General features: G+C 42.5%; 1 protein-coding gene across 2 annotated transcripts in view; it reads left to right on the forward strand.

Annotated features, from left to right (window-relative positions):
• Positions 1–27160, forward strand: part of cux2b (cut-like homeobox 2b) — a 103445-nt gene that overhangs the window by 431 nt on the left and 75854 nt on the right. The window contains exon 1 of one of the 2 annotated variants that reach the window (XM_052068150.1): positions 42–731. The exons of the other annotated variant lie outside the window; for it this stretch is intronic. Coding sequence (XP_051924110.1) covers positions 723–731 — 9 coding nt within the window. The 5' untranslated portion in view covers positions 42–722. Of the gene's footprint in view, positions 1–41; positions 732–27160 lie in introns of those variants that run through there. 2 annotated transcript variants of the gene reach the window in all.

The raw sequence follows: 27160 nt of genomic DNA on the forward strand, positions 1-27160 counted from the left end.
GTATTCTCATTCTCGGTTTATTTTTTTCCAGTGGCAAGTGTTGTGTTGTGCTCGGAAGTGTCTCGGGTCTTTTGGGGTGACTGCGAGAGTGAAAGCGGCGTGCTTTGCATCGCTACTTATTAGAAATTGATCCGTGTTCTGCCTTTGTTCGGTTCAATCATTGATCAGCGTGGAGCGACCGGGGAGCAGCACAGCCTCCACCAGCCACACCGATCTGGGATCAGCACCGCGGACAGCACTGTTATTTTTTTTCTTTCTTTTTTTCTGCTAAAATCTCGACAGTGAGCAGCTCGCACCGCTGTGCTCGCACGTACGGAAACTTTTAATGTGCCGTTGAGTCGCTCTTCTTTCATGGTAACTTTTCACACAGCTTTGCGTTTTGTACGGTTTGTGTCGACGGACGTCACGACGCTGCTGGCTGAACCGGTCTTTTGCTTTAAACCTCAAATTTGTGTCGTTTTAGTTGCTTGTAACCTCCAAGATGATAAGTTTATTTGCAAGTTTTTTTAAACGGCGGTATTTGCTAGTGTTTTTACATTTTACGGAAGCACGTTGGTCATAACGCTTGGACCGGACGTTGAGGTTGATATCAAGCAAATACAAACACGTTTTTATGGGGGTTGGGGGGGGGGGGGGTCGAACACGCCGTCTTTGAAGCTTCCAAACGATCATCTGGTCGATTTATGTGGCACTGAAATGTGTCTTAACGGCTGACGTGGGGAATGTGGCAGGTGAGCACTTTGGTTTATTACAGACTAACATTGCACGCATCTTTCCTTATACCTTCACCACACCGTTAGCCTGAAAGTTGAATTGGTGAACCGCAATATATGGCTGTTTTGCTATTTATGTGTTTATTGCTATGTATTTTTTAAGAAAGCAATGTTGGTTGAAATCATCTGTGGTTTCCGCTCCCCTCCCTGCCGACCTCTCTCCCACTGAAGCCGCATAGAGCTGCTCAAGCGGGGGGCGGTGGGGGCTGTGTAATCGTATTCCCCGCTAATGTTTGTAAATCAGCCTCGGCCGGCGCAAGGGCACCGTCTCTGCCGTCTGACTGATGTCGTGCATCATGACAAATGACAGGAGCATGGCAGCCCGCCCCCTCGCCAAAGCCTACAGAGCAGAAACAATCACATCTGGTGTGTGTGTGTTGGTGTCGAGTGTTGTTGCGGCTCCTGGCCGCTGGACCGCCCTGTCATCCGGGCTGCCGCCACACGGTTGTAGCGGGATCTCTCAGAACAGGACCGAGAAATATTCATCAACATACACGAGCTTTGTCATCAAATTGCAACGAGTAGACTCGTAGCGACGTTCCCAGGTGCTCCCCCAGCCCTGAAACTATTATAACGATCTGTAAAAAAAAAGTACTGTAGAACCTTCATTTTATTCATACAAAACATACACGATCCAATGCAGGAGCTACACTTATCGGCCAAATTATAATCATTTGCACTTTTTCGCGTTAGATTAGCTGACCTACAAAATTGCATCAAAAATAATTTGCCTCGCCATGTTAATAATGCTAATTTATTTTGGATAGTTTATTCTTGGCATAGTTTGCAGAAATTACAATGAATCATGTTGAGAAGTGTGTTTAATGTTTTGTCTCACGTGGCTAAACCGAAATTAGAAACACTCCACTGTAACACTATAACCTCATGAATATACTCTGATAAACAAATACTTAATAATGTCTTTGAAATATTTGCAATGTGTTTCTTGCAAAGGCAATTTTCCATACTCTTCAACAATATTGTGTTCCTAATGTTGTGCCAATGAAAAAAAATCAGACAGGATATTGCTCAGTTGTCTCCCTCTACACTGTGAGCATTTAAGGTGCGAACTATTGGAGCAGTTTGTTGCAGTGGAGGACAACTATGTTACATGGTACCGTGAAGCGGTTCCACCCCATCACGTATCTGTTTTGATACAGAGCAGTTTTAAATCACTGCAGAGTGTAACTGCAATAATAAGCATATTTTTAAAATTACTATCTCTTTGACAGTGTTAAAAAAACACTAAAATCTGCAAACCAAGACAGCTTCACAAATGCATTTTTTTCTGTCTCTTTCTTCACGTAGTGTAACTGTACATAGCGTGTCTGCTGAAGCCGTAACTTCATAGATCACATTATATTGTGTCCTTGTAAAATTGAGAACAATGTCACCCCTCTTAAACTACTTGAATCCAGATGTGCAAATTATAGATGATTTTGTTGTTTCCAAGTAACCATTAAAATGGTTGGTAGAAGATTGCTCACTGATAAAAGAACTATTTAGTAATACCAAAATTTTGTAGTCGCCATCTTTTTAAGTGGTGTAATCACACTAAACGTAACACTGAATCGTGGATTTTCACATTTCACTGTTGGGTGTTGGTTGTACTTCGTACTTTGTTTGTCATCTTTTGATTCAGAAGCGTTTCGAAAATTCATGTCCACGCTTTGGATAAATGGTATGAATAAAAATTTTAGGAAGTACAATTTAGTACAAACTTCCAGTGTGTCCTTGGTCATGAAAATAACTGTTGCCCGTGTCAAAATAAGATTTATAAGATTTGTTCAAGTTAAATTCATGGCTCAGCTCTTGACCTGCACTGATGCGTGAACAATTTGACGACTTCATGCTCACGAATGTGTTTTCAAAAAAGATGCATTTTTAAGATTTAAAAAAAAAGACGTTTGAAGATACTGTAACTCATGTGCTATACGATTTCAACATCTTGTTTTACTGCTGTTGAATTTTTTTCTAACACTATTTTTTCCACCACATGCCAGAAGCTTAACGTGACACCCTGAGCAGCAGTTGATTGCACTTTCAGAGAACGCATTATCATTACAGCCAGTTGCACGACCCAAAATGCCATTCTTGCGTTTAGCGTGTGACAGTAGGGGCTATTTATATCAGTGGTTAACGCCGCAACGTTTACTTTATCATTACACACTCTTATGAGTGTATGAAGTGTTGGCTCAGTCGAGTTGTGCCTCTGAGTTGTGTAGGACGAAAAATTCACCTGCAGGCTGGTGAAAAGAGGGCACGGCGAGTGTGAAGCACTGAGGTGGGGTGACCTTGGTTCCTGCTGGCTGCAGGTCACCCGGCCGTTGCCGTGGTAATCATTCACACCGGCCAGATGGTATTTCTGTGGGCGGGCATGAAAAGGACGGGTCAGGGTCTCTTCTGCCAGGCCGAGTGAAGAACCCTGGGCCAGTGCGGTACACCGGGAGTGAGTCAATTCTATAGATGGCAAAGTGTGGTCGATTTGACTTTTGATTACTCGGTGGGTCTGTTTCCTTTCATGTACAGTATGTGCATTCTCCTCCTGTTTGCGATAGTCAAAGGATTTTCAATATTTCATCAAAACGCATTGTGCCGATTAGACTTGTATGGCGTGTGTCCTTGTGGTCACTCAAATCCAGCCGTCTTGTTTTGTGTAATGTTGCAATGCTGTGCTCATTTGGAGAAATAATGCCTCAATGATTTGTGACCATCCCTTGACCCTATTTCCACACTTCTCTTCCATGAATTTAACAGGCGCTAGCGTTTTTAGATCACAGACAAAATCGGTACTACATTCAGCATGACTCAGTTGCTCTGGTGTCATCTCTAATCCGCACACATAGACAACAGTATTGCCAAACAGTGAAATTGCTTTGCTGCCTGGGAGCTCGGATGCCTCGGCTGGCAGCCTGCTCTGTGTGATGTTTGCCAGTAGATTCCACACACACACACACACACACACACACACACACACACACACACACACACACACACACACACACACACACACACACACGCACACACACACACACACACACACACACACACACACAAGCACGCTAACCTCCCAATCTCAAATTGGCTGTGAAAATTGCTGTCTGTCGCTCATTCATTCATGCTTTAAATATTTGTTTGCTGAAACTGTTAATGTCACATGTCGCAGTGTAATCTCATTGTAGTGGGGAGTAAATCTGTCTGAGCTCCTCCAGTCTTGTATTATTTATCCGAATGACTGTATCGTTTCATTCCAAAGCTGAGCTGGCTCAAAAAAAAAGCTTCAAAGTTGCCCTTCACTGTGGGTAGCGTACTCTGTGTTCATTATTCCATCTTTCACAACTCCTCTCATGTTGGCAGCTCTTTCAAACGTGTTGCAGATTAAGTGCTGTGTTTACATGTAAAAGCACTGGCTTGAGTGCTCATATAAACGTATGCCCCCACTATCACTACTTAGTTGACTCAAAGGTTGTCACAAATCTGGCATCCTCTGGGCTGCTCCCCTTTTCCTTTGACAGTAGCAACAAAGACAAACGAGGAAGTGGAATTTTACACAACCATCTGGGGCAAATTGAGATGTGAAATCCAGGAGCAATAACCCCAGTATATATAAATATATTTAAAAAAAACAGGGAACACTGCAGCGTGAGAGGAGTGAAACAGACTTTCGCGTTAAGCTGTTTAACCTCACTGTGTAGCATTAGTGGTAGAGACTTCAAAGCAGACGCTTGAGCGTTGGAAGACGAACGACAAATGGATTTAGAGAGAGCTACGTTCAGCATTCACACTTGAAGACTAGGCCTGTCATTAATGTCAGCTTAATCACTCTGACCTTCCTTCAAGTAGATTTCCATACCTATCCATTTTCTTTCTTTTTTTTTTTTTTTGCTGTGCTTGTGCTCCTGTCATCACAGTGCTGTATGTGTGACGTTTTGATAAGCTCTGCTTTGATGACATTGTTTCTAAAGTCCTACATGCCGCGTTTCTAAGAGGTCATGCAGTATGCTTGATTTTTAACAAAAGATCCCAGTTCAGCAAAGAAGGTAAAGCAAAGCTATCTCTTTGTGGTACACAGTAATCCCCAGTTTTTCGCGGTTAATTGGTTCCAGACCACCACACGAAAGTGAAAAACCGCTAAGTAGCAACCACCAAATCCACACAGCTACAGCATGAGCTCACGATGGTAGATGAGTTCCGTGATGTTCTGCTGAGCTTTTGCTGCAGATTCAACTGTTTTATATGGTGTGTTTTGTCGTAGTTTGGCGACAGTATCGCGGGTCAAAGCAGGTATGGGTGCCACCATTACAAGTGTCCTTCTCCCACTGACTTTCAATCACAAATCAAAATCAGAAGTTTGGATTTGTGATTGGATCAGGAAGTGTGTTTAAGTAAAACCTACGCCTACATACAACTTTTTGATTTGGGCTGTAGAGAAATGACCAGTTTAATTTGTTTTTTGGCATGTTTACTGCCAACAATAAACATTTGTTCTCTCAGTTAGCGTAGCCTAGATTACCCAAAAATGACAATCTGTCAAAATGCTAACTCGACTTAGAATGGCCATTTCAACCTGAGTACAGCGCACCAAGAATAAAAATAAAAATAAATAAATAAATATGACAGGTGTCATGACTTTTTTGCTTTTTAAAGGTACGAAGGACTCTTGTTTAAATGGGAGTGTTGGCATGCCACGAACCGGAAGTCGTTTGCGGCGGCCAAGGTTCACTGCTCAAAATACATTCACAGACAGACAAAAGCACAAATCGTAGTCAGGTTGTTTCTTTTATTTTGACATTATATATGCAATATTGGAAACTGACAAATCTGGTGATTGATTTTTAAGGGAAAATAGTATTGACTCTCAAACTGGGTCACCATCCACAGCCCGGGGCAACCATCATTTCTGAGAACAACCCAGTTACAAATACCACATACTTAAATGTTTACTGAAAATTACATCTTCATTGTCCTCACAAACGTGATGGGCTATGAGCTTGACAATGTTGGATGATATTCCTCGAGAGTATTTTAGGTTTTTGTAATGCGTCAACATGGTCGTCTATTTCCTTTCATTCCTTGAAAGTCCTACCGGAAAATAGCCAAATCTGCATGACTTAAAACCACAAGTGTTTTTTTTTCAATAAAGAAAGTGTAAAAAGCATACTTGTTGGCCAGCTGTCACCTACCATCTCATTGATTTGATTATATTGATGATCTGCTATATTTTCCTACGTCTCAAGTCTCTTTTTTTTTTTTTTTCATGGCTCCAGCGCACCCTTGGTGCATGACGGTGCTTCACAGAGATGCCTAATTTTTTATAGCAGTCTTCTGCTGCCCTGAGGCTGAAGCAATTGCTCTGCAGGAGTAAATAACCAGCTTTAACAAAACTTAGGGGACACATTAGTCTGCGTGAGGACAGCTTTGTAGTGGTAGGGCAACCTCTACTTCCCTCACACAGACTGTAGGAAGCATCAGCAGAGAGGTAATGGCTCATCGGCATGAGTATAAAGCTGTGGCCTCTCTCTCTCTCTCTCCCTGTTGACAGCCGCCGCTCCCCCTGCCCAGCGAGTTCATATCGAGCTGTGTTTCTCCAACGCGGCCTTGGCTTTATTTGTTTTTACCAGCTGACGCCACTGCACACATATTGAGCACCAGTCCTTTCTTGTTCATATCACAGGCTTTCCACCGAAAGCCCCCCCCCCCCCCCTCCATCCCCCCATCCAACATTGTGTCGCTGCATCACGACCGACCATGCCTCGTCTGACCGTGTTGCAGTTTATTTTCATTTCGGCCATTTCAGTCTTGATGACTAAAAAAAACGGGAGTCGTGTATGTGTGTGTGTGTGTGTGTGTGTGTGTGTGCACGTGTGTTCTGATGTTGCTTGTCATGTAACGCATGATAACATAGTGTGATGGGTACTCCTGGGCCCAGTGCACTCACGATATCAATGCTTCTCTAACCCTCTCCAGGTTGTCTTTGGGGACCTCGGCTGCTCTCATTATGTGTTGGTGCTTGGAGTGTGTTTGCCATACAGGGAAGTAGACCGGTGCATGCCAGCCATTTGTGCAAGATATATGGTGGGTGGTCTTTTGAGTGGAGTCCACTTATTAATATTGTTACAAAGCAGCATTTCTACACTCTAGTACAGAAAGTGTGCTGTGGCGAAAGCTGATGGATGGGTCTAATTTTGTCATTTCTTTTTTTTTCCCCCACCGCCATACAGCTAATTACTCTTTTATTCATCCCCAACAATGTGAGGGCATAGAATAAATCTGAGTCATGCACTCGGTGCTGCTTCACCAGAAAGGTGTAGACTGGGGCCCTAAAGCGAGCCAGTGACTTCAAGAGGTATAGTTTATCATTTTTAATGGAGAGGAAGAGGAAGTAAAGACGTGAAGCTGGGCTTTGTGATTTATGTCGACTCATTCGGTGGAGAAAAGAGCAAGTCCACACTATCTCCTTTGTCCTTACAGTCTGTTCTGAAGCCCTCCCACACAAATCCGAGCCCTTCCACATTCTTGGCTCCTCTTCACCAAAGCACACCTTTCTTTCATCTCAAAACCTTCGTGGGAGAATGGAAGAATGCGACCTAGCAAAAAAAATGCCCTAAATACATTACGCAGCAATTGTAAGCAATTCTGTCAGTAAACACTCCAATATGAATAGCTGGTTTGCAAAGTAGCATGAAGCATCTCCTCCCCTGCCTTTCAGCTGAATGCATTTTGTTGTTTCCCGAATGTACCAATGTCATGTCTCCATTGTAAATAGTTAGCTTTGCCTGTGTGTAATATAGACCTCAAGGCTATTCTTTAGTTCCGCTCAGTCTCATGAGTGCTTTCTAGACCCTTAATTAAATATGCAGCGGAAGACTGTAAGCGGGTCACCATTTTTGTCTTCTAAGTATGGTGAAAGAGGCTCCCATCAACAGCCACAAAAACACTGGAAGACTAAAGGATGGCTGCTAAGACATTTTATCTAATATCTTTGTCAAAAGGTGAAAAAGGAACAAAGAGCTGAGTGCAAGAAGCGCCCCGCCACCATTTTCCCATTTCCCTCGTTTGCTTTCGACTGCAATCCTGCTCTAGTGCCTTTTCCAGATGAATTTTATGATATTTTCTCCCTTTTCCCGCTCTCCCATTTCTTGCTCTCTCTCACTCCTCAGCAGTTTTCCCCAGACAGGTTCCACAGTGTTTTAGAGGGGATGGATTTAATTGCTCTGTGGGGATTGGTTGGCTGTGCTGGGCTCGGCTGTTTAATTAGTGTACCCTGCCGGGATTGGTTTAATGCTTCATGATCTTGAAATTGTTTGATTGTTCAGGGCTCTGGGGACTCTCCCTGCCTACATAGACAGCAGGTTTAGCTAAACATTGCTCCAGGCTTGCGGCAGTGTGCCTCAGGATGTGAAATTTGGGTGGGGGGTTGGGGTTCAACTTAAAAGACAAACAGGCCATGCATTTGTACTGGAAAGTCTTGTGGATTCACCCGAGTTGAAGTGATCTCACTGGATTGTTTAGCCTTCCAGTATTTAATTCAAAACCATCCGCTATTCATGTACTTCCACAACTTAGATGATACTACAGCATTTCTGAATGATCGGCGGGCATCTTTTTGCTCCAACACACCAAAAGTAACTTGCTCTTCATGTGGATTTCTGCTTCCTAACAACTTTCTGAATATTATGACTCGGTGGTGTGAACGGATAATGTTGCCCGTGCTGTCTATTTAAACATGGGCAGCATCATCTCATGAGATCTGTGAATTATGTGCGTGGTCACCTTGAGTTAGGGGAGCTGCAGAGATTACATTTGTGTAAAAGGTTTGGGGCGTGTCTGTGTCCCTTCAGTGGCCTTCCACAGGATGCCCTTGATGTTGTTCAATCATGGCAGTGTTTTTGACCTCAAGAGTAAATGTGCTTGGCATCAGATTGCGGATAAGGAAGAGCGTGGCAGTTCAGTCCAGCACAGATAGTACTTATTGAAGGCTAAACTCATTCTGCTTCATCAAACTTATCGAGCCTTCACTTTCAAAGAAGTCAACCTTGAAGTGTATAAATCTCCATTGGCTGCTAATAAGAATATGGTCCTTCCTCTGCCTCTGTCTGTTCCCATGGCCAATGATGAAGGCCTGGTACACACATAAGGATTTGGCAGGTCTTTCAAGAATGTTTATATGTTACAGACTCCACACATAAAGATATCAACTCTGGAATTGTAACAATTTTGGTCACGTTGTGTGAGATGTGCTCTAGTAAGCTTCAGAGAGCACCACGCACATGATTCCTTTTTTAACACTGATCTATAAAGTGGCAAAGATCGAAGATTTTTGATTGTAAATATTGAAAGCGTTTAATATTCAGGGTTGGCGGCCCGACCTGTTTCGGACACGATTATCGGGACAAATCCACTCTTAATACACCTCAGACAAAAGGATAATCTGACAGGACAGTTTTACAAGACCTAAGATAGTTGTGTGGTGACAGCCCGATTGTCTTATGTGTGATTTACATATTTCTTTTTGAATTATGAGCTTACTCCATGAGGAGTGAGCCCTTCAGGTAGACGTACAAGTTGCGCATTCTGCCTCTGTTGACGTGCTAAACCCCGGGGGTCATTTTTTTTCCCTCTTCGGTGTTTCCTATGGTGTTTACATCATTAGAGACCTCAGGCGGATGCACATGATCACCAAGGCGATTGAACACATGGTAACTGAGCTGCTCCCAAATGAGTCCCACCCTGATTTCCATCTCCTCTCTTTCGAGGGGAGATGCCCTGATTACTGAGTGACTTTGTGCTGGAGTTGAGGGCCCTCTCCAGCTGTTTGGATTGTTGTTGTGCAATGATGATGAGGAATCAGAGTTGTGCTATATTGTTGCTATGAATGTTGCTCGCGTGTGTTAAAGCATTTTATTCATCTGTAATAACGGCTCCCAGAATATAAAGATGGAGCACTGGATATTTACGATTTGTTTTAGGGAGGATTGTTAGGTCAATTGCAGACAGATCATGGCCAAAGGTAACAGTACTGGTTGTTGATAAAGCTTTCAAACATAATCATTCAGAGCTGGTTCTCATTCAGAAATTATATTGCTCTCCCCCCACTGCCTCTCAGCCACGGCTGTGTGTCCACTGTCCGTCTAGACGTGCAGCATCATTAACCTGCTGCGACCTCTACCACTGTTGAATTGGCTCTTGCATCCCCTGCAGTCTAGCCTCAGAAGCTTCTCCTGTCCACAGGGAGCTGGGGCTCCTCTGGACCGTCCATTAGAGCCACTTGCCTCTACGGCGGGCTTTAATAGGCCAAGTGGCCGGAGCATCGCTCAGACTGCTGAATAATTCACAACGTCTGGGCAGTGTCTAGGGGGATGTGAACTGGGGTGCAGGGGCTGCACTGAGGCACAGGGGTTAATAACGGGTCTGTCAGTTGCTGCTCAACCCCCACCATCTCCGACAATACACCTAACCCCTCCCCACCGAAGAAACAATCCTATTCAGTTGATTAGATTTTTCAAAATGGATCAATTTTTCATCAGCGGAGCATCTGACTATGGTCAATATAATCGAGGCTGGGAAGGCAGTTGCTGGACAGCTGTCTTTATTTGCTGGAATGTTAGCTTTTTAAACATTTTTTTAAACACTACACAAGAACATTGCGAAGAAACGAGTAAACTTGAGTTTGACACTTGTGCTCTACACTAATCTCGAGCGCACACGTTACATTTTCATTCAGCTGTAAGAATTCCCATCCGCTGTAAAGAAAAATGTGCACCTGAAATTAATATCTAAAACCTTTCCATAATTGCAAATTTAGCGAACTTTAGGAAGACATTTGTGCAGTACATTCTCACATTGTAATGAATTTGTAATTCCAAGTAAAGTCTATGTGAGGGACAACATCATACAGTGACTCAAATTTATAATGTCACACTCTCACAAAATCTCATTTTCTGTTTCTGTTTCCTTTTAAGCAATAAAATGTTTTCGTAAGCAAGGTCAAATAATGCAACATGGTGTAAAATCAATACTGTCCTGTCCTGGTGGGAGTAAATCATTTGTCAAAGTCAAAAGGATAGATCAATAATATCACAACACAAAAGACAAACACATTACATAAATAATAAAATTCAACTCATGCTACTTAAAATATTCCCATGTCACTAACATGTCGAAGAAAAATCCAAAAATAATATTAGGGAGACTGAACATGATGTATTTATTCTGAGTGCTTATAGTGTCCAGTATCCAGAAAAGCGCCATATAAACCATCCATCCATCCATTTTCTAATCCACTTATCCTCACGAGAGTCGCGTGTGCCTCAGCTGTCTTTGGGCAGTAGGCGGGGTACACCCTGAACTCGTTGCCAGTCAATCGCAGGGCACATATAGGCGAACACCCGTCCGCCCTCACACTCACACCTAGGGATAATGTTAATGTTCAATTAACCTACGATGCATCTTTTTGAAATGTGGGAGGAAACCACAGTACCCGGACAAAACCCACGCAAGCACAGGGAGAACATACAAACTCCACACAGGAAGCCCGGAGCTGGAATAGAACCCTGCACCCCTGCACTCTAAGGCGGACGTGCTAACAGGTCAACCCCATATAAACCCAATGCATTATTAATTTTATTATTATAGCTAAATTAGGTTTTGGTTGATCAAAACGGCAATGTACCATCATGTTACAAGAAAAAAGGCATTATAATATTCAAGGAAAAAAGTTGCAATTTATAATAACTATGTGTAACATGATCTTGATTTTCAAGTCATATATTGAAATAGTATATTATCAAGTATTACTCGTTTTAGCTTGTTGTGAGCATGGGTAAGTGAGTGCATCAAAAGTTGTGGTTATTTTGGCATTCATCATCTTATAGCACGATGCAAATCACTAACGAAACAGTTGCTGCTTCAAGAACAGCTCTTTAACAAATTGGCTAAAGTAAGGACGGAATCGCTTTAAAAGGACGAGGACGGACGGGGATGGAGGATGATTATTTTATGAATGAGGACGGAGGGACGATGATAGTCGGGTGCCCAGGAAGACGGACCGGCAAAATATCATAAAGTGCCCATCTCTGATATACACAACCTAGCCCCGATGTAGCGCCATGCATGTTGGGGACTTATCAAAACCACAAATAAGGCATGAGATAAATTGCATGTATGGCGCTCATTTCCGCTGAGGCTTACCATGATATTAGTTTCAAGTAGGCATAAATGGAGATGTCCACATAAAGTTTGGTGCCAATTGATGGCCATATTTGGACATTTTTTACAATGATTTTGAATGGACAAATTGTGTCTGGTTCCTTCACTGACTCCTTCCATAGCATGGAAATCGGGAGGTGGGCGTGGCTATTGCTCAATCGCTGACTAGAAAGGGATGGTTTGAGGGTAGTTAGGTGTTTACTGATTTCTCCATAACAAATTGAACATTGAAAATGCAAGCTCCTATAATTTCCCTGATCAAAACATGAAAAATGGGAGATCACGGCCACATGATCCCTTTAAAAAAACATCATCAGTATTTGCTAGTCGTTGCTAGCTATTTGCTAGCAAAAAATGTGGTTTAATGCTTAAATACAAAGTGCATGTTCCTTTTAATTGCCTGAAATTATATTTGATGTTTGGAAAAATTAAGAAACAAGAACTCTTACCAGATGAAAGTGAATAACAAAGAACTAATACTTCACCTGTGGACAGCCGGACTCTCTTTCTCATGCTTTCTGCCTTGTTTGTTTGTAGCATCAAAACTTCCTAAATCAAAGAGATGACTTAGGCAGAGAGATTCAAATAAGTGATTGGCCAAGGACATAGGAAAAAAGGTGGGATGATGCAGCAGTGGAAAAAGTGTAAAATTATGTAGGTATCACCCTTTGGCCAAAAAAATGATTCAGGCAATTATGCTGTGGCTAATGATCTGTGACTTAGCTAATGATTCATGCTTGTGTTTTGGTCAAAACTACAAGACTACACAATCGTTGATATTTTAATAACATCCATAAGCAAAACAACCTACATCAGCCCAAACCCCCTTTATTTGTGGTGACTTCAAGTCGTGAGTCCTCTCACTGTGTGCGCCCCGGTCGTCTGTTTGTCTATTTAAAATGCAACGGTGGTCATTCAGGGAGTCATTCTGGACCAGTGTAAACGAATTGGCTGCAATGATTAGCTGCCGCTACTGAGAAAGTGACCATCATTTTGTAAGTACATGTGGAGAATACCCGCCCCCAACCCTCATCACCCCCACGCCACGAGTCTGATTGTTGCTCACATCTTGTCGAGTGACTGTGAAAAGCACCCAAACAACAACTGGAGTAAATACACTGTAAGTGGAGTTACTTAATGGGAGATTTTGCATGCTTAATTGCCAGTATGGATTGAAGGTCCATTAAAAGACATCAGTGTCTTGGAGTACAGCAAACGGTTTGAAGATATGTGAGATGGATTGATCTGATTGAACTTCTTGGATTTTCCGTCTGGATGAAGTAATTGGATACATAGAGAGCATTGACAGGTTTAAAAAAGAAATTAAAAAACAAACAAACAAAACAGACCTAAAATATTGTTTCTAGCAAGACAATCCTCTTCCTAAAATTCTGCACAATTTTGTTTGATTGGTTGGTGCAACATGACTCTGGGTGGCACGAAGGGAAAAATATAAGTGTTATTTATGAGAACCCTTTTAACCCCAGCTCAATAGCAGCAGTCTGATGGTCAGTGTACAGAGGGACTATCTGGCAGAGGAGGGGGTGGACCTGGCGTCAGCCATACTGACAAGCTCTTATTTACCGTCTCGATCTATGACTCATTTTATGTACCTAATCGTAAAGCACTGAGATTTATTGAAGGTAACGGGACAGTGGGGAATACCCCATGAGACTGGCAGATTCACTCCACTCACTCCCTTTTCCAAAACCTTGGTTCATGTCACCTGGCCCTCGACATATTGCAAGTGGAGGGAAGGCTTGGGGCCCAAATGAGCAAGTCTATATTTCAGGCAGATATAGGCAGCTGATTCGTTTGTCTCATGAAAACAAGGGCAATAAAAATTGCACAGGCCTAATGGATGACTCTGCAAGGATTAATAGGTGTTTATTGGTCAGGTGCTGTGACCCGTCGGTGGGACCAAAGGAACACCAGCTCTACTGCTTTTCGGAGTAGATTTGTAGAGGCACCAGTCAGCAGCGTCACTTAGCTTAATGTTCAATATCTTCATTTAAAATATTGTCATATGTTGCTTGGGTTTAAAATATATTGTTGGGGGAAGGACATTTACATCCTTAGTGAGCATTTTATATATATGCCCTGCCTCATTAATATCAACGGGAAGAGCAAAAACAAAAAGGTTTCGTAATTCTCCCTTTGTTCTGACAGCATTGCTTGCTATCATCCATGGCTGAAAATTAGAATCAAACTTTCATTGTTGTGAAAACAGTTTAATCCAATCATGATCTGATGTAACAAAGTGCCATAATACATCTCTGCATACATAATTGTAGCCGACTTAGCCCTGTCACTTTAAATTAACCTCTGCCGCAACAGGAGACAGGCTTCACTAATCTGCCATTGTTAGCTTTCCGCAGTACGTAGCAAGTGCAAAACAGATCTGGCAGTCAGTGGCAAACTCGAGGGTTTAGAATGACAGTGGGACTTCCATGCCGTTTGAGCTAATATTGTCGAAATGTAATGATGCTGTGTGGTTCTTGGAATTAGGCGAAGGCCAATGGGTGGCACGAGTGGATGTGTGGATAAGGGATTTGTCGTGATGGGTTCAACCATCCCACCTCTACTCATTATGTCGCTTACTTTTTCAACTCCAAAATGGCATGCCGTTTAATCCCTAAAGACCTATAACTTCACTGCACGTGAGCGTGCACGTATGCCCACGCTACGGCTTATTGTTCAGTCTTCTGTTGTAGGCTCTTAAAATGTTGAGCAGCCAATTTGAGACCTAGGATGCCATTGTGTTACGGGTCATCCGGTCTGTCCCGAGGAGGAAACTCTGCCGAGTGACTGACCCCACACAACTCGCTCAGTAAGGCAGCATCTGCGGTTCCATCAAAGCACTTGACTCCAGCGTCCCCCGCTGAACGCAGCTTTCTAACTTAAAACAAAACGCTGATTGCTCCCTCTGTCAACTTCCCCTCATCGCGGCCGCTGCGGATGAGGTCTCCGCCCGGGAGATAAAATAGCTCAAATTTCTCATGTGCTGTGCCATTTTGTCAGTTTGCCTGTTCCACTTATTCAGTGTTTTTTGACTTGCTGAGCTTGAGGGAATGTGAGTGCCATTTCGCACCCAGATCTGAGTTGTGTTGATTGAATTAGACAAAGTCGGGAGATAATTAAGAACCGCAAGGCGCTGCAAAACTGTCTGCTTGGTGAAAATAAGATGCTGCCACATCAATGAGCTCGCTGGCTCTGCTTGATGTCAGTGGTGGGTTATATCAGTTGACACCCTTACTTCCTTTCCCTTTAATGTTTCTCCAAATACGATTAATCACACACTGTAAAACTATTGCTTCTGACACATTACTGCCTTTCCACAGCTTTGTTTGTTTCAATCAGGATTCAAAGCTGCCAAGTGCAGTTCATGGTATGAGCATAACCCTAAAGAGGTATGTCTGAGGTTCATGTTAAATAGAATAAAACTGCGTGTATGCGTCTTCTAAATTATTTGAATAGAACAAAGATATAATTCCTGCTTCAGTCTAAAGCTTTTATGTTTTTAAATACGCACAAGCAGTAAAAGCTGAGACACGATTATTATAATGGAACTTCAGGATAGATGTTTTGCTTTTTAGCAGAAAATGTTACATGGAATCTATTGCAGGCCGGTCACATGCATTTCGGGCATTCCGAAATTCTTCCTATTTGGCCCATTTTATATCCTCCTATTTTATACATGTGGGCCATTTAATGAGTCTCCTTTTCCAGCGGCCGATAGGTAACCTTGCTGTGAGGTTAATATTGAGGATCGTATAGCTAAGGCCCAATACATTGGACACTCTTGTACACAGAAAGATATGTTTTGGCAAAAGTCTGGCTGTGTGTCTCTCTTTATGTTTGCATAGGCCAGAATGTAAAACAGGGCTGTGAGTGTTCTGGGGGCCCCCAAAGGGGCTGGACTCTAAGGCAAGGAGGGCGGAAAAGCAGAAGAACAGTGTGTCAAAGGCTAATTTTCAAAGCCACTCACGATGCTCATCTCTCACTGTGAAGTGGCAAGCGTGGCAAGTGGCTTGCACGTTGTCATGGATACTAAAGCATGGGACCCCGGAGATGGGGGGGCAGGGGAGGAATGGCAGCCCTGTCTATAGGATTCCTGTCTGATCTGACCTGATAGATGGCATTGACGGCTCATTTGTCATATTGTAATTGTTCTCAGCAAACATACAATACCCGCTAGTATAAACGGTAATGTGCTGCGAGGCTAATTGAGTGGGGGGGGGGGGGGGGGTATTCACTGATCCATTGCCTCTTCCGCTTACAGAGACAACAGCTCTGTTGTACAAGGTCGGCGGTCTTATCAGAGCTCTGGGTAGAGGAGGAAAAAGTGCAGCCTCAAGAATAAACCAAGACAATCATAAAGCAAACGGCGGCCACTTCTCTGTATCGATGTGACTAGGTGGGAGTAAAGTCTATGAGCAGTGTTGACAGCAGACGGAACAGAGAGAGTCGGTCGGTCCAGGAGTGAATTTCCCCCAACTCTCTTCTCTGCAGCCGATGAAATGGTCAAGGAGAATGCGTGTCCATGATAATGCAGAAGATGCATCGCTGGGATTAGGATTTGTGTCTGCTGGGTTCTGAGCTGAGTACAAATGACATTCGGTACACAAAGGTGGCATTTGTTCTCTCTTGTTTTGCTATGGGATCTGTATCCTTGCTATAACTACTGGGATTGCCCCCTGTGCCATACACTTATTCCATTCACTGTGGATTTTTTTTTTTTGTGCAGGTCACTGAGACAATACTTGACTGTCACGGTGCATAGGAAATGATCCAGCGATATCGTTGTGTACCCACTAGTTATAGATACCATTGATAGCGGAGTGCCAAACATGAATGTGCAGAATTCTCAGCCCAGTACCATTTCCTTTTAGTTCAGTTTTCTCTGTTGTCATTTTATCAAATTGGATCAAGCTCCTCCAGTGTCCATATTCTCAGACCCATATTTGGTATTCTGGCCCATTGGTAAACAGAAGGCAGTGGATAGCTCTTTTCTACTGCAGTGCTTCTCGGTGTCTGAAACTTCGTGCCTGGTATTTTTATGATTGGCCTGGAGGTTACTTGGTAAAATAATAAACGCAGAGTTGCAATCTAAATGGACAGATTTTGCGATGTTATGTGATGAAAGTGACATTTTCCATTCAAAAATGCTGTCTTTTTTCATGATGTGCATGGGGTGCGCATCCCTCCAATAAAAAGGCGATTCCATACGTATCTCGATATGTGGGGTGTGATACGGATCAAGGAAGGTTCATTCAAAATTGGAATGACTTGATTTGATTTCGTGGGATTCCGATATGATTGCGTATGTTATGGCTCAGTTTGAGAGGCTATGGTGGAATGGGTTTCTTGTCATTTTACAATTTGAGGGGAACTTTTCACTGTCAATGGGGCCTTTCCTCTCCAGTGAAAGACGATTTGATACGTGTCTCTATATTGTGAAGTGGAATGATACCATCAGGTTCGATTCAATACCTTTGAAGTCAAAGTCAATTTTCGATTCAAATCTGTGTTTTGTAATATCCCTACTATATGCCATTTTAAAATAAATAAGAATAGATAAATAGTAAAATCTGTCATTCGTTTTTACTAGTTGATATGGTTCTGAAAGCTTCTTAAAGTTCAAAATTGTGTGGCACGAACTATTGAAGTTGTTATTATTATTTTTTAATGGTTAAGTGGTCCTTTATCTGAAAAAATTTGACATTTTTCTAACATAGCCTGTGTCTTGACCCTGCTTACGTTGGCTCCTGGAGTGTGTGTCCCTGATGCTCGTGAAGCTTCGTGCGCTCCTGACTATATCCTGACAAACTGAAATTCGTTTCGGCAGACCCGATTGCTCACTCCCACAACGGATGGACATATTAAAGGACCATTTAGCATAATTGCTATTTCAGTTGGAAAGGCCAAATCTTCCTGTCTCAAATTCTTCGAAAAGACTGCACTTCTGGCTCTTGCATGACTTTTACAGTCTGAATATTATTGCGCTGCCCTTTCTTTTAACATAAAGTTTGACACCAGCGGAAAATCAACTGATTCCTTCACGGTGGAATATATTTATTTATAGGTGTTTGCTTGTTGTTTGTCAGCTTACTCTGAAGCGGTGTCTCTAAGCCAGTCAGAGTTAAGTCTGATGGCTGCGCAGAGGACTGTGACGGGTAGTTGAAGTGATCTGTATGGGGTCTGCTGCGTTGTCTTGTGGATTATGTAAAATGCAGCGAGGTGGTGTTGTATTGGTTTGTTCTTGCAGTGGTTTTTCTCCCCCAGATGCCTGGTAGCAGGTTTTCCTGTGAATATGCAGCAAGGCGATATAATGTCCTCATCTCTCTATCCATAAGAAATCCCTTACAGCTTCTCTTGGGGAAACCGGTCGATGCCGTCAACTCAGTTGGAGACTCAAGGAGTTTTGACATTTTTACATCAACACCGGTGTTTAATGTGTGATCTGTTTTTTAGCGTAACCTGCCCCCCTCTTGTGTCGTGCTTTTCATTTGGCCAATTATTACAGCAGCGGTGAGAACAAACAGTTTCCCTACTTAATAATTCAGATCACATTCATCTGATACTCTGTTACCACGGGCAATTTAGTCGTTGAATAATTTTCTGAAAATGTATTTTATTATCGCCATGTGTTATGAATCTGGAGCGATGGAGAGTGGAGTGGGGGATTTTAAATTGTATCTGTGGAGTGAGGGAACCAAGGGTAGGTAATGTGTTCTAATGTTCTCAGCCATATGCATTGTTTTCAGGGCTCATCGGTTTTACATCGATTCCCACTGAAGTGTTTAATTGCATCATGAATATGATCTAATTCTGTCTTTTTCTCTAAAAGTGGAGCATGCTCTGCAAATGATGTACAGCCCTGACAGCTCCACATCAGGATGTATTTTATATGGAATGTAAATTATAGTGTTGAATTATCCTGGAAAGATAACTAGCTGGCACTGGGGAATGGACTCAACAGTTTAATTTAGTGTCAAAGGGCTGTGAAGGGATAAATCACTTCTCTCCCCTCTTGCTATACTCTGCCATCTTAGGCCTTAATCATTCTCGTTTTCTAGTATCGTACCTTTCAGAACGCAAGTCGTATTTAAAATCCTTTAATTTTCTCAAAAATCGACTGTGCGCCTTCTTTGCAATACGTAGCACCTAACGTATGGATGGATGTCGGCTTTTCAGTCACCTGGAATTCAAATTTCTTTTGATGATGTTTTGCGTTCACATTCTCATCCACATCTAATTGCAAGTAGATGTCTGTTTGTGTCGTGACCAGAAGTACAACTACTTCCTGTTTTTGTGTGAAAGAATTATGGGAAATGTAGTCTTACTAATGTAATGCTGTGGTCACTGGTCAGCCCCAACGCAAGCTGAGCTTTTCTGGTGGCACATTTCCAATGTTACAATATGGGACCAGACCATTGCGAGGTTAACGACACAGTCCGTTTCCAATATCTGCCGGGACTGAGCAGAAAATGTCTGATTATGGTGAGTGCATGAAAATATTTTAAAATACGCCATTTCATGGGTAATCATTTGGTGCACCCATTGGTCTGCATTATATGGTAATGTCACTTTTTTTTGCCGCCCCTGCCTAAAGGGGTTCTTCAGAAGTAGAGTTCTTTTCTTCCTGCATCAGTTGACTGATTCTAAACGTTTCCGTTTGAATATATGTAAGACACCTATTGCATGTTGTTCCAGGTTTGGCCCCTTTTAAGTTTCTCTCTTTCTCCAAATGCGATTTTTACTTAATTCACCAGAGTAGGCTTTTTGACATGTACAAAAGGGCAAAAAAATAAACAAAGAGTAAAGTTTGGTGGATGCCCCTGCTCTAAACCAATGAAAAGAGCCTGTTTGTGCTGAAGGCCGCAGGGCTTGTTTGAGCGACCACTCCGTCCATCTGTCCGTCCATTCATCCATCTCATTTCTACCGCTCTCCACGTTCACAGTTGTAGGTTGTTGCAGCTGACTTGGACTGATCGCCACCCAATCCCAGGGCAAGTGACCACACCATTATCGGGAATTAACCTCCGTAATCCTAAAAAGTCAAAATTGCCCTGGATGATACTCATTATCACCTTGTTCTTTTTTGTGTAGTTTTTGTTCTCGTTAAAGACCAGAAAGTCACAACCCATGCTACGAACTGACATACAATTTAATTGGATGTTTGAAATGCTAAATGCCATACATTGGTGATGTACTTGTCATACTGTACGTGGATAGTGATATTTACACTGTAACCCACCAGTTACGACAACACAAACTCCTTGTTCTTTGAATTGCTCCCTCTGTACTACTAATTTTGACATCTCTCTGGAGGAAAAAGGCCCTTAAATCATCAAGTGGAGCTGTAGTGGTTTTCCTTGCTTTTTTTGTCTCCCAGGGTAAGCTTTTGGGAGTAACTGGTATGTTAAATGATCTAGGGGAGGGGTGAGTCAGTCAGTCGACAATCACTGTGCGGCGTTTGAGGCAGCTGTGTGAAGTCATTTTCCGGGAGTGCAAGCGGGAGAGGGCTGCGGATTAGGCAGCGCCTCTGAGCCGGAACAAGTCTGTCTGGGAAGGGATGAAGGCTGCAAACACTAGATCTAATTCCCGCTCACACTGCTAGACAGCAGAGACACTCGCATCACAGCCTGTATGAATTAGGTCCATTTGCTTCCTTCGGTCTGAAACACACGAACAGAAAGGGAGATGTTGACAACCCCTCACATCTTTTCTCATCTCCTGACTCCCAAGCTGTTTTTAGCCCTTCCACAAATGCTGTCTTAAAACTTCTGTCCATTTTCTTTTCACTTCTTTTGTGCTGCAGGTCTTTATTTTTGTTGACATTAACATGAACAGCGTTCAAAAACAGGTCTCCGTGTAATGCCGGAACATAAAAAGGATTTTTTTTCCCCTGCTAAGCAAAAAAATAAAAAATGAAAATAAAAATCAGCACCTGTGGTCTTCATGACTGCTTGCTTGAAACGCTAACACTTCAAAGTTCTTGTCTTTTTTATGTTCTTCATACGGCCACTTGCAGCGGCTGGTTAGCTGATATTTATGTCTTATTTCCTGCCCTACAAAGAAACATAGACCCCCACCAACTCCTTTCTCCAGAACTAAACAGAACCCAATGTCGGCACATAAAACTGTGATCCCAGAGCGGTGCTGTACAGGTCAAGCACTAAGATCAATGTGACTGCCCCAGATACATTGACACCGCCCCCTCCTTCCCCTATCCGCTCTCCTCGCGTCAGGGATTAGCCACAGTTTAGTGGACAAAAAACACTTTTTGAGAAGGCAGAGAAGATGTTTCAATGAAGACATGGAGAAATTAGTCTCTAAATGCTATCAGTATTAATATAATATATATAAGTAGCGATACCCTTGAGAATATTCAAGGCACGAGCAAATCAGTGTGTTAATGGTGTCTTTTGCTTTCTCTTCAATTCTACCATAAGAGGATTTATAAGAGAACCTTCAAAAATCAATTGCTTTGCTTTCATTTTCAAGGCTGGTTTTAAAGCTCTGCTGGTTGGAAGGAATGATTGAGATGTTTGTGTAGCCACCCCCCCCCCCCACCACTACACTCTGTCTGTTGTGCTTGTCACTCCTATCACAGCCCTCTGCACCCTCCAAGCCCAGTAATGAGTTGTATTACACGCTCTGTGGTGGGAATGTCTTGTGTTAGGAGGCTGTGTTCAATCTTTGTGCTATGAATAGAGGGAAAGGGGAATGCACTTGGCGTGTCTTGAGAGGCACTGAACTGAAACAGGGTGCACCGAGTGAAGCTGATGAGAGAAGCGAGCCTTCAGACGACCTTGTGGATGGTCCGTTTGTTGACTCTGGTGTGGAAATGTATCTGATTGTATGCCTGCTGTTGCTCACTGGCTGCAAACGGGTGAACTTCAAGAGAATATCCCACTAAGCTTGACCGGAATTGTCCTTGCTTGTCCACTTATCACACTGTTTCAATTGGCCTTGATAACAGAGCTGGGCAATTGTTTGAATTGTAATCATGATTTAGATTTGATGATTAATGTCCCGAATGGCCAGATCCTCAAGGTAGACAGGTTTGCCCAGCAAGTTGATCGTTCCCCTCAGTTGAGGTTGGGGTCTCTAAAAATTGACCATTTTTAATAAATTATATTTTTTATTTTATTTCATCATTGTGAAAAGACCAAAAAGTCCTTAGTATGTTTTTCTTTATCATTGTTACTAATTTACATGGAGAATTGGAGAATGTGAAAAGCGAGTTCACGTGACTAACGCGTGCACTGCGTCACATGTGGCTTGAGGAGTCTGTAGTAGGAAGTTTGGGGTTAGCGCGTGCGTGGTGTTGTCAGTTTGTTTTGCAGGATGCGTTGATGACCAGTGAGTGGCCCTTCCATCCATCCATTTTCCGAACCGCTTGATCCTCACTAGGGTCGCATGGGGTGCTGGAGCCTATCCCAGCCATCTTCGGGCAGTAGGCGGGGGGACACCCTGAATCAGTTTCCTGCCAATCGCAGGGCACACAGAGACGAACAACCATCCACGTCCAACCTCACACCGAGGGACAATTTAGAGTGTTCAATCAGCTTGCCATGCATGTTTTTGCAATGTTGGAGGAAATTGTAGTACCCAGAGAAAATCCACGCAGGCACAGGGAGAACATGCAAACTCATGCCAAGACATACAGATAAGATAAAAACACGTTTTTAAAAAGGCAACGAAAGCAGAACTGAGTTCGGGTGTATTTTATTTAGCCATCGTACAATGTTCTCACGTTTTTCGATCAATCATCACCCAGAAATCCATCAAAGTCCTCACCCTCTGTATCAGAAGCAGAGGACTGCACATCTCAGTTGTCATTGAATGCATCACATGCTAGTGTGAGTTGCTATGCATTGCCGAGCGGAAAGAAGGAGTAGCAACAGCAGAGTCAACATTTCTCTCGTGTGAAGCTTTCCCACATTTGAAAGTAAAGAACAGAGCGAAACATGGTGGCAGCGCGCGTGTGTGTAGAAAGAATTGAACAATTGTGCAAGTACCGTAAATCCATCAAAAACGCCGCGTTCCCTCTCGTTGTTGCGTATTGTGGCGTAACTCGCCAAGCGCTGCCTCTCACTCTTTGTAAAGTTGTGTTTGCCACTGATCATCCATTGTTCCCATGCCGTTTGCAACTTTACTTTGAACGCCCGGTTGATGCCAATGTCCAGCGGTTGGAGTTCTTTAGTCAAGCCTCCGGGAATAACGGCAAGCTCAGAGTTCATTTGCTTGACGTGTTTTTTCACCGCTGCTGTGAGATGGGCACGCATGCCAAAAGCATAACCGGTGGCTTTAAGTTTGAACTGAGCTTCGTAGGCGTGTCTTTTTGTCCTATTTATTTTCAGGGGTTCTTAGAATCCAAAACCGGAGTTGTTTTGCAACATTGCACATTGCCACACTCTATACAAGTGTTGGTACTGGCTTGAGGCGTCCACTTACACGCCCACCCTTCACCATTGGCGGACTAGCTTGCCTGTCCTCTCTCTCCCTCTCTCTCTCTCTCTCCCTCTCCATATATGTATATATACACGCCCACCCTTCCCTGATTGGCCGACTTATTTCCCGCATGCCTGGCCACAGTCACTTCCGCCTTTTCTCTATATAAACAGCGTGTCGGCTGTCAGTCAGATTTTGGAACTCAGCGCATATAAAGGACGCTCCGCACCATAAGGCGTCCTGTCCATTTTGGAGAAAATTTAAGACTTTTAATGGCGCCTTATAGTCGTGAAAATACGGTACTTTAAGCGCTACCCAGTTCAATTTCTCAATAAGAGTGCAACCGGAAGTGCTACTTAAATGTTGCTAACTTAACCACGCTTTGTTTAATATGGCTTGTTAACTCATTTACTCCCAAAGACGTATTTAGTTGTCTTTTCAGACGCTAAACATTTAATCCCAGCTCCTCATTTTATATTGACTGTACTTGAAAAGGGTCAGAAAGGGTCTGGAAATGGCCATTTTCAGACCCTTTCAAACAGTGTGAATGAGTTGACTGAGTGTCTTAACTCATGTTGTATATACTTATAGATTGACCTCTTTTGTCTTTCTTTAGTAAAACCACATACATGCACACACATTCACACTCATCCATAGCCCTACAATTCTGCAGAGATTTTGCATGAGAGATAGAAGTGAATTGAGTGGGGAAAATTGGAGAAGAGCAAAAAAAGACAAACACTTGTCCTGTGCATTATTGGGAACCATTCTCTGAGTTAACCTAAAATGGTGTTTGGCCAACATATTGGTGTGACGACAGCTCAGTTACCTAAATCAGTGAATAAATTGCAGAATTTCCTTAACACTCACAGTTTCTATTTTGGGGTTAAGAAATGCTTGTGTTGAGTTGTTTATCACTCAGACATTAAAAAGTAGAAAAAAACAACGGTGTTTTGTTTGATTGAAGGGTCATCTAATGTGCACCAGGCTATCATGTTCAAAGTTTGCCCTTGCTGATCTCCTTTGACCCAATAAACTGCACCTGTGAAAGCTGGTCATTTGCTGTGTGGCTGAATGATTTATCGTCATCGTAGCTATGTCTCCATGACCATTCAAAATATTCATATATCAAATTCAACAATATAAGGTATTCCCCTGCTTGAAACTCATGTACATTCGAAAGCAACCCAAAGGCCAACCAATCACAAACCTCATTTCATGCTCACTGTGGCACGTTTACTGAAGCCAGCCAATGACAAATCCGAGAGCGGGAGCAACGAGTGCGTCACACAAGGGGAATACAAGACAGAAGTTAAGGAGCGTGCAGAACATAATTTGATGCATTCAGTGGCAAAACATAGATCATCCATCATTATTTGGAGCGACTTTGGATGGAAAAAAAAAGAGACTGAACCAGAGTGAAGTGTTGTGCCACCACAACCTTATCTTACATTATACCACGTGAAACGAACATGATCTAACAAAGTTATTAGTGCATTGAGCACCGATTGTAGCCCAGCGGTTCTCGATTATTTTCTGTCATGCACCCCCTAGGAAGAGGAAAACATCTAGCGCCCCCCCCCCTTCCCCTGCACAACTATGAATAGTATCATTTGTCTATATAAAAGTAAAAGTAAACCTTTGCATAACACTGTATCCTTATTAATGTATAAGTGAATAAAAGAAAGAAAGAAATATGGACCAACTTACAACAAATAATAGCTTTAGTAACTGGAACAGAAAAGATTTAAAGTCCATCTGAAATTAAAAAAGAACATTCAATCCTTAATTTAAGAATACATATTTTTTAACTGACCATGTCAAACCGTACGATACAGAAAAATAAAATTACATAAAATCAGTAACTAATAATGCATTCAAACTAATCACCAACATTATCTCAGAGCACAATATTTTTAAAAAACTTTAACCAGCAAAACAAAAATATATAAAAGAATTTGTTCTTTTTTTTTTTTTAAATTAAAGATGATGTCTGGATTAATGGCGATAAGGAGCACGTTTTGCAATGCACAGCTTTTCGAAGTGAGGTTTGAAGCAGGACACAGCAACTCTCGGCTCCTTCTCAATGTGTAGCCGGGACCTGTATTTTAGTTTACAAAAGTAGCAGTCACAAAGCGGCATGATTGTTGGCAATATTCGGCACGTTTTCGTGCTCAGAAACTCAAGCAGATTCTCGGCGTGATTGGGGTGTAATGTCTTTAAGTGACGCATTAATTTATTTGGCTACATGCTGTCCACTACCAACATTTTTAGACACACTTTGCACACAGACCTTTCCTCGTCAGCCACCGTAGTCACAGTGAAGCCAAGCCAAGCGCTACATATGCCTCGTCATATTTCCTCCTTTAGAATGCTCCCTGCTCAAACTCTGCCAATGAGAGTTCCACTGCCCCCTAACGTAGTGGGGGTGCAACTGTACTTTATTCGAGGACAGTAAAAAAAAAAAAAAGCATGTTCCCCGAGGTCAAACGCGCCCCCCTTGACGAAGCCTTGCGCCCCCCCAGTGGGGCGCACCCCACTCTTTGAGAAACACTGCTCTAGCCTGACATGATTAGTAAGTGTTTCTCAAAGAATTTGTTGGGAGTTGCACTGTTGTGTTCGAGGCACGCATGCATGCATGCATGTAGGCATGTAGGCAGTTGTTTGTTGAGTAATAAGGGGCTCTCATTAATCTTCCCCCTCACCCCCTAAAAAAACCCCCAAAAATGAAACAAAAGGCAAGTTCCCGATGTGGTGGAGGTACCTTGAATGCACCATGTCACTTGCACAGCAAGCCTAATGTATGTATATGATTCTGCCCTCCCTGAGCGTGCTTTAAGCTGTCCAATTGCACCCTAGTTAGAGTTTCTTGTGAAACGAAACACACAACAAAAAACTTTGTTTAAGGGTCAAGCGATATGGCTGAAAAATGTATTGCATTCAAGTCTACCCTCGGTTCGACAGCTTCTTCGGCTCAGTAGGCGAACAGTCAGTGAACTCGACTCTCAAGAATAGTTCTTTTGCGGCCAAAACAGGCTTTTGTGCTCAAACTTTCATCTTGAGTGCTTGTAATTGCGTTATAAATTTAATGCAATTATGTTGCCTCTGCCAAGGACTGGGCAATAATTCAATATCAATATATATCGTGATAGACACTTGATTACTATCCACAAATATAACACTCAATATAAGTGTCAATATAACATCGATCAGAAAAAAAAATAAATAAATCAGGACCCAAACCTCAACTCCAGGCATAGGCTATAATATGATCTTAGATTTTTGCCACAAATTAAAAGTAGCTGAGAGGAAATTTACTGCACAGAAGTGCACAAGAACTATTTTTGTAAACTTTGTTGGCCAAACCAGCAAGGGAGCCTTGCCGAACCAGCGAAGAAGCCCACACGCGAGTGTGTGTGTGGCATTTGTGCGCTTAACGAAAGATTGGCTTAACCTTAAGTTCTTTAGTTATTTTCGTTGTAAATTGGTTAAAAAAATCATTATTGATATTGGCAGACATGAAATACTTGGGAAACATTTTTCAGCCATCTCGCCCAGCCCCACAAAGCACATTATGTCCAAAAAGGCCTTGATTTCATCTTTATATTCACCAGTTTATTTGACTTTTTCATACTTGTGTTGACTTTTGATTTAAGGTTAAATATGAGATCTTAAAAATCGAATTAACTACATTGAGGCTTTTTCTTCCCGGTCCT

Source organism: Hippocampus zosterae, chromosome 6 (genome assembly GCF_025434085.1).
Source record: "Hippocampus zosterae strain Florida chromosome 6, ASM2543408v3, whole genome shotgun sequence".
Taxonomy (NCBI): Eukaryota; Metazoa; Chordata; class Actinopteri; order Syngnathiformes; family Syngnathidae; genus Hippocampus; species Hippocampus zosterae.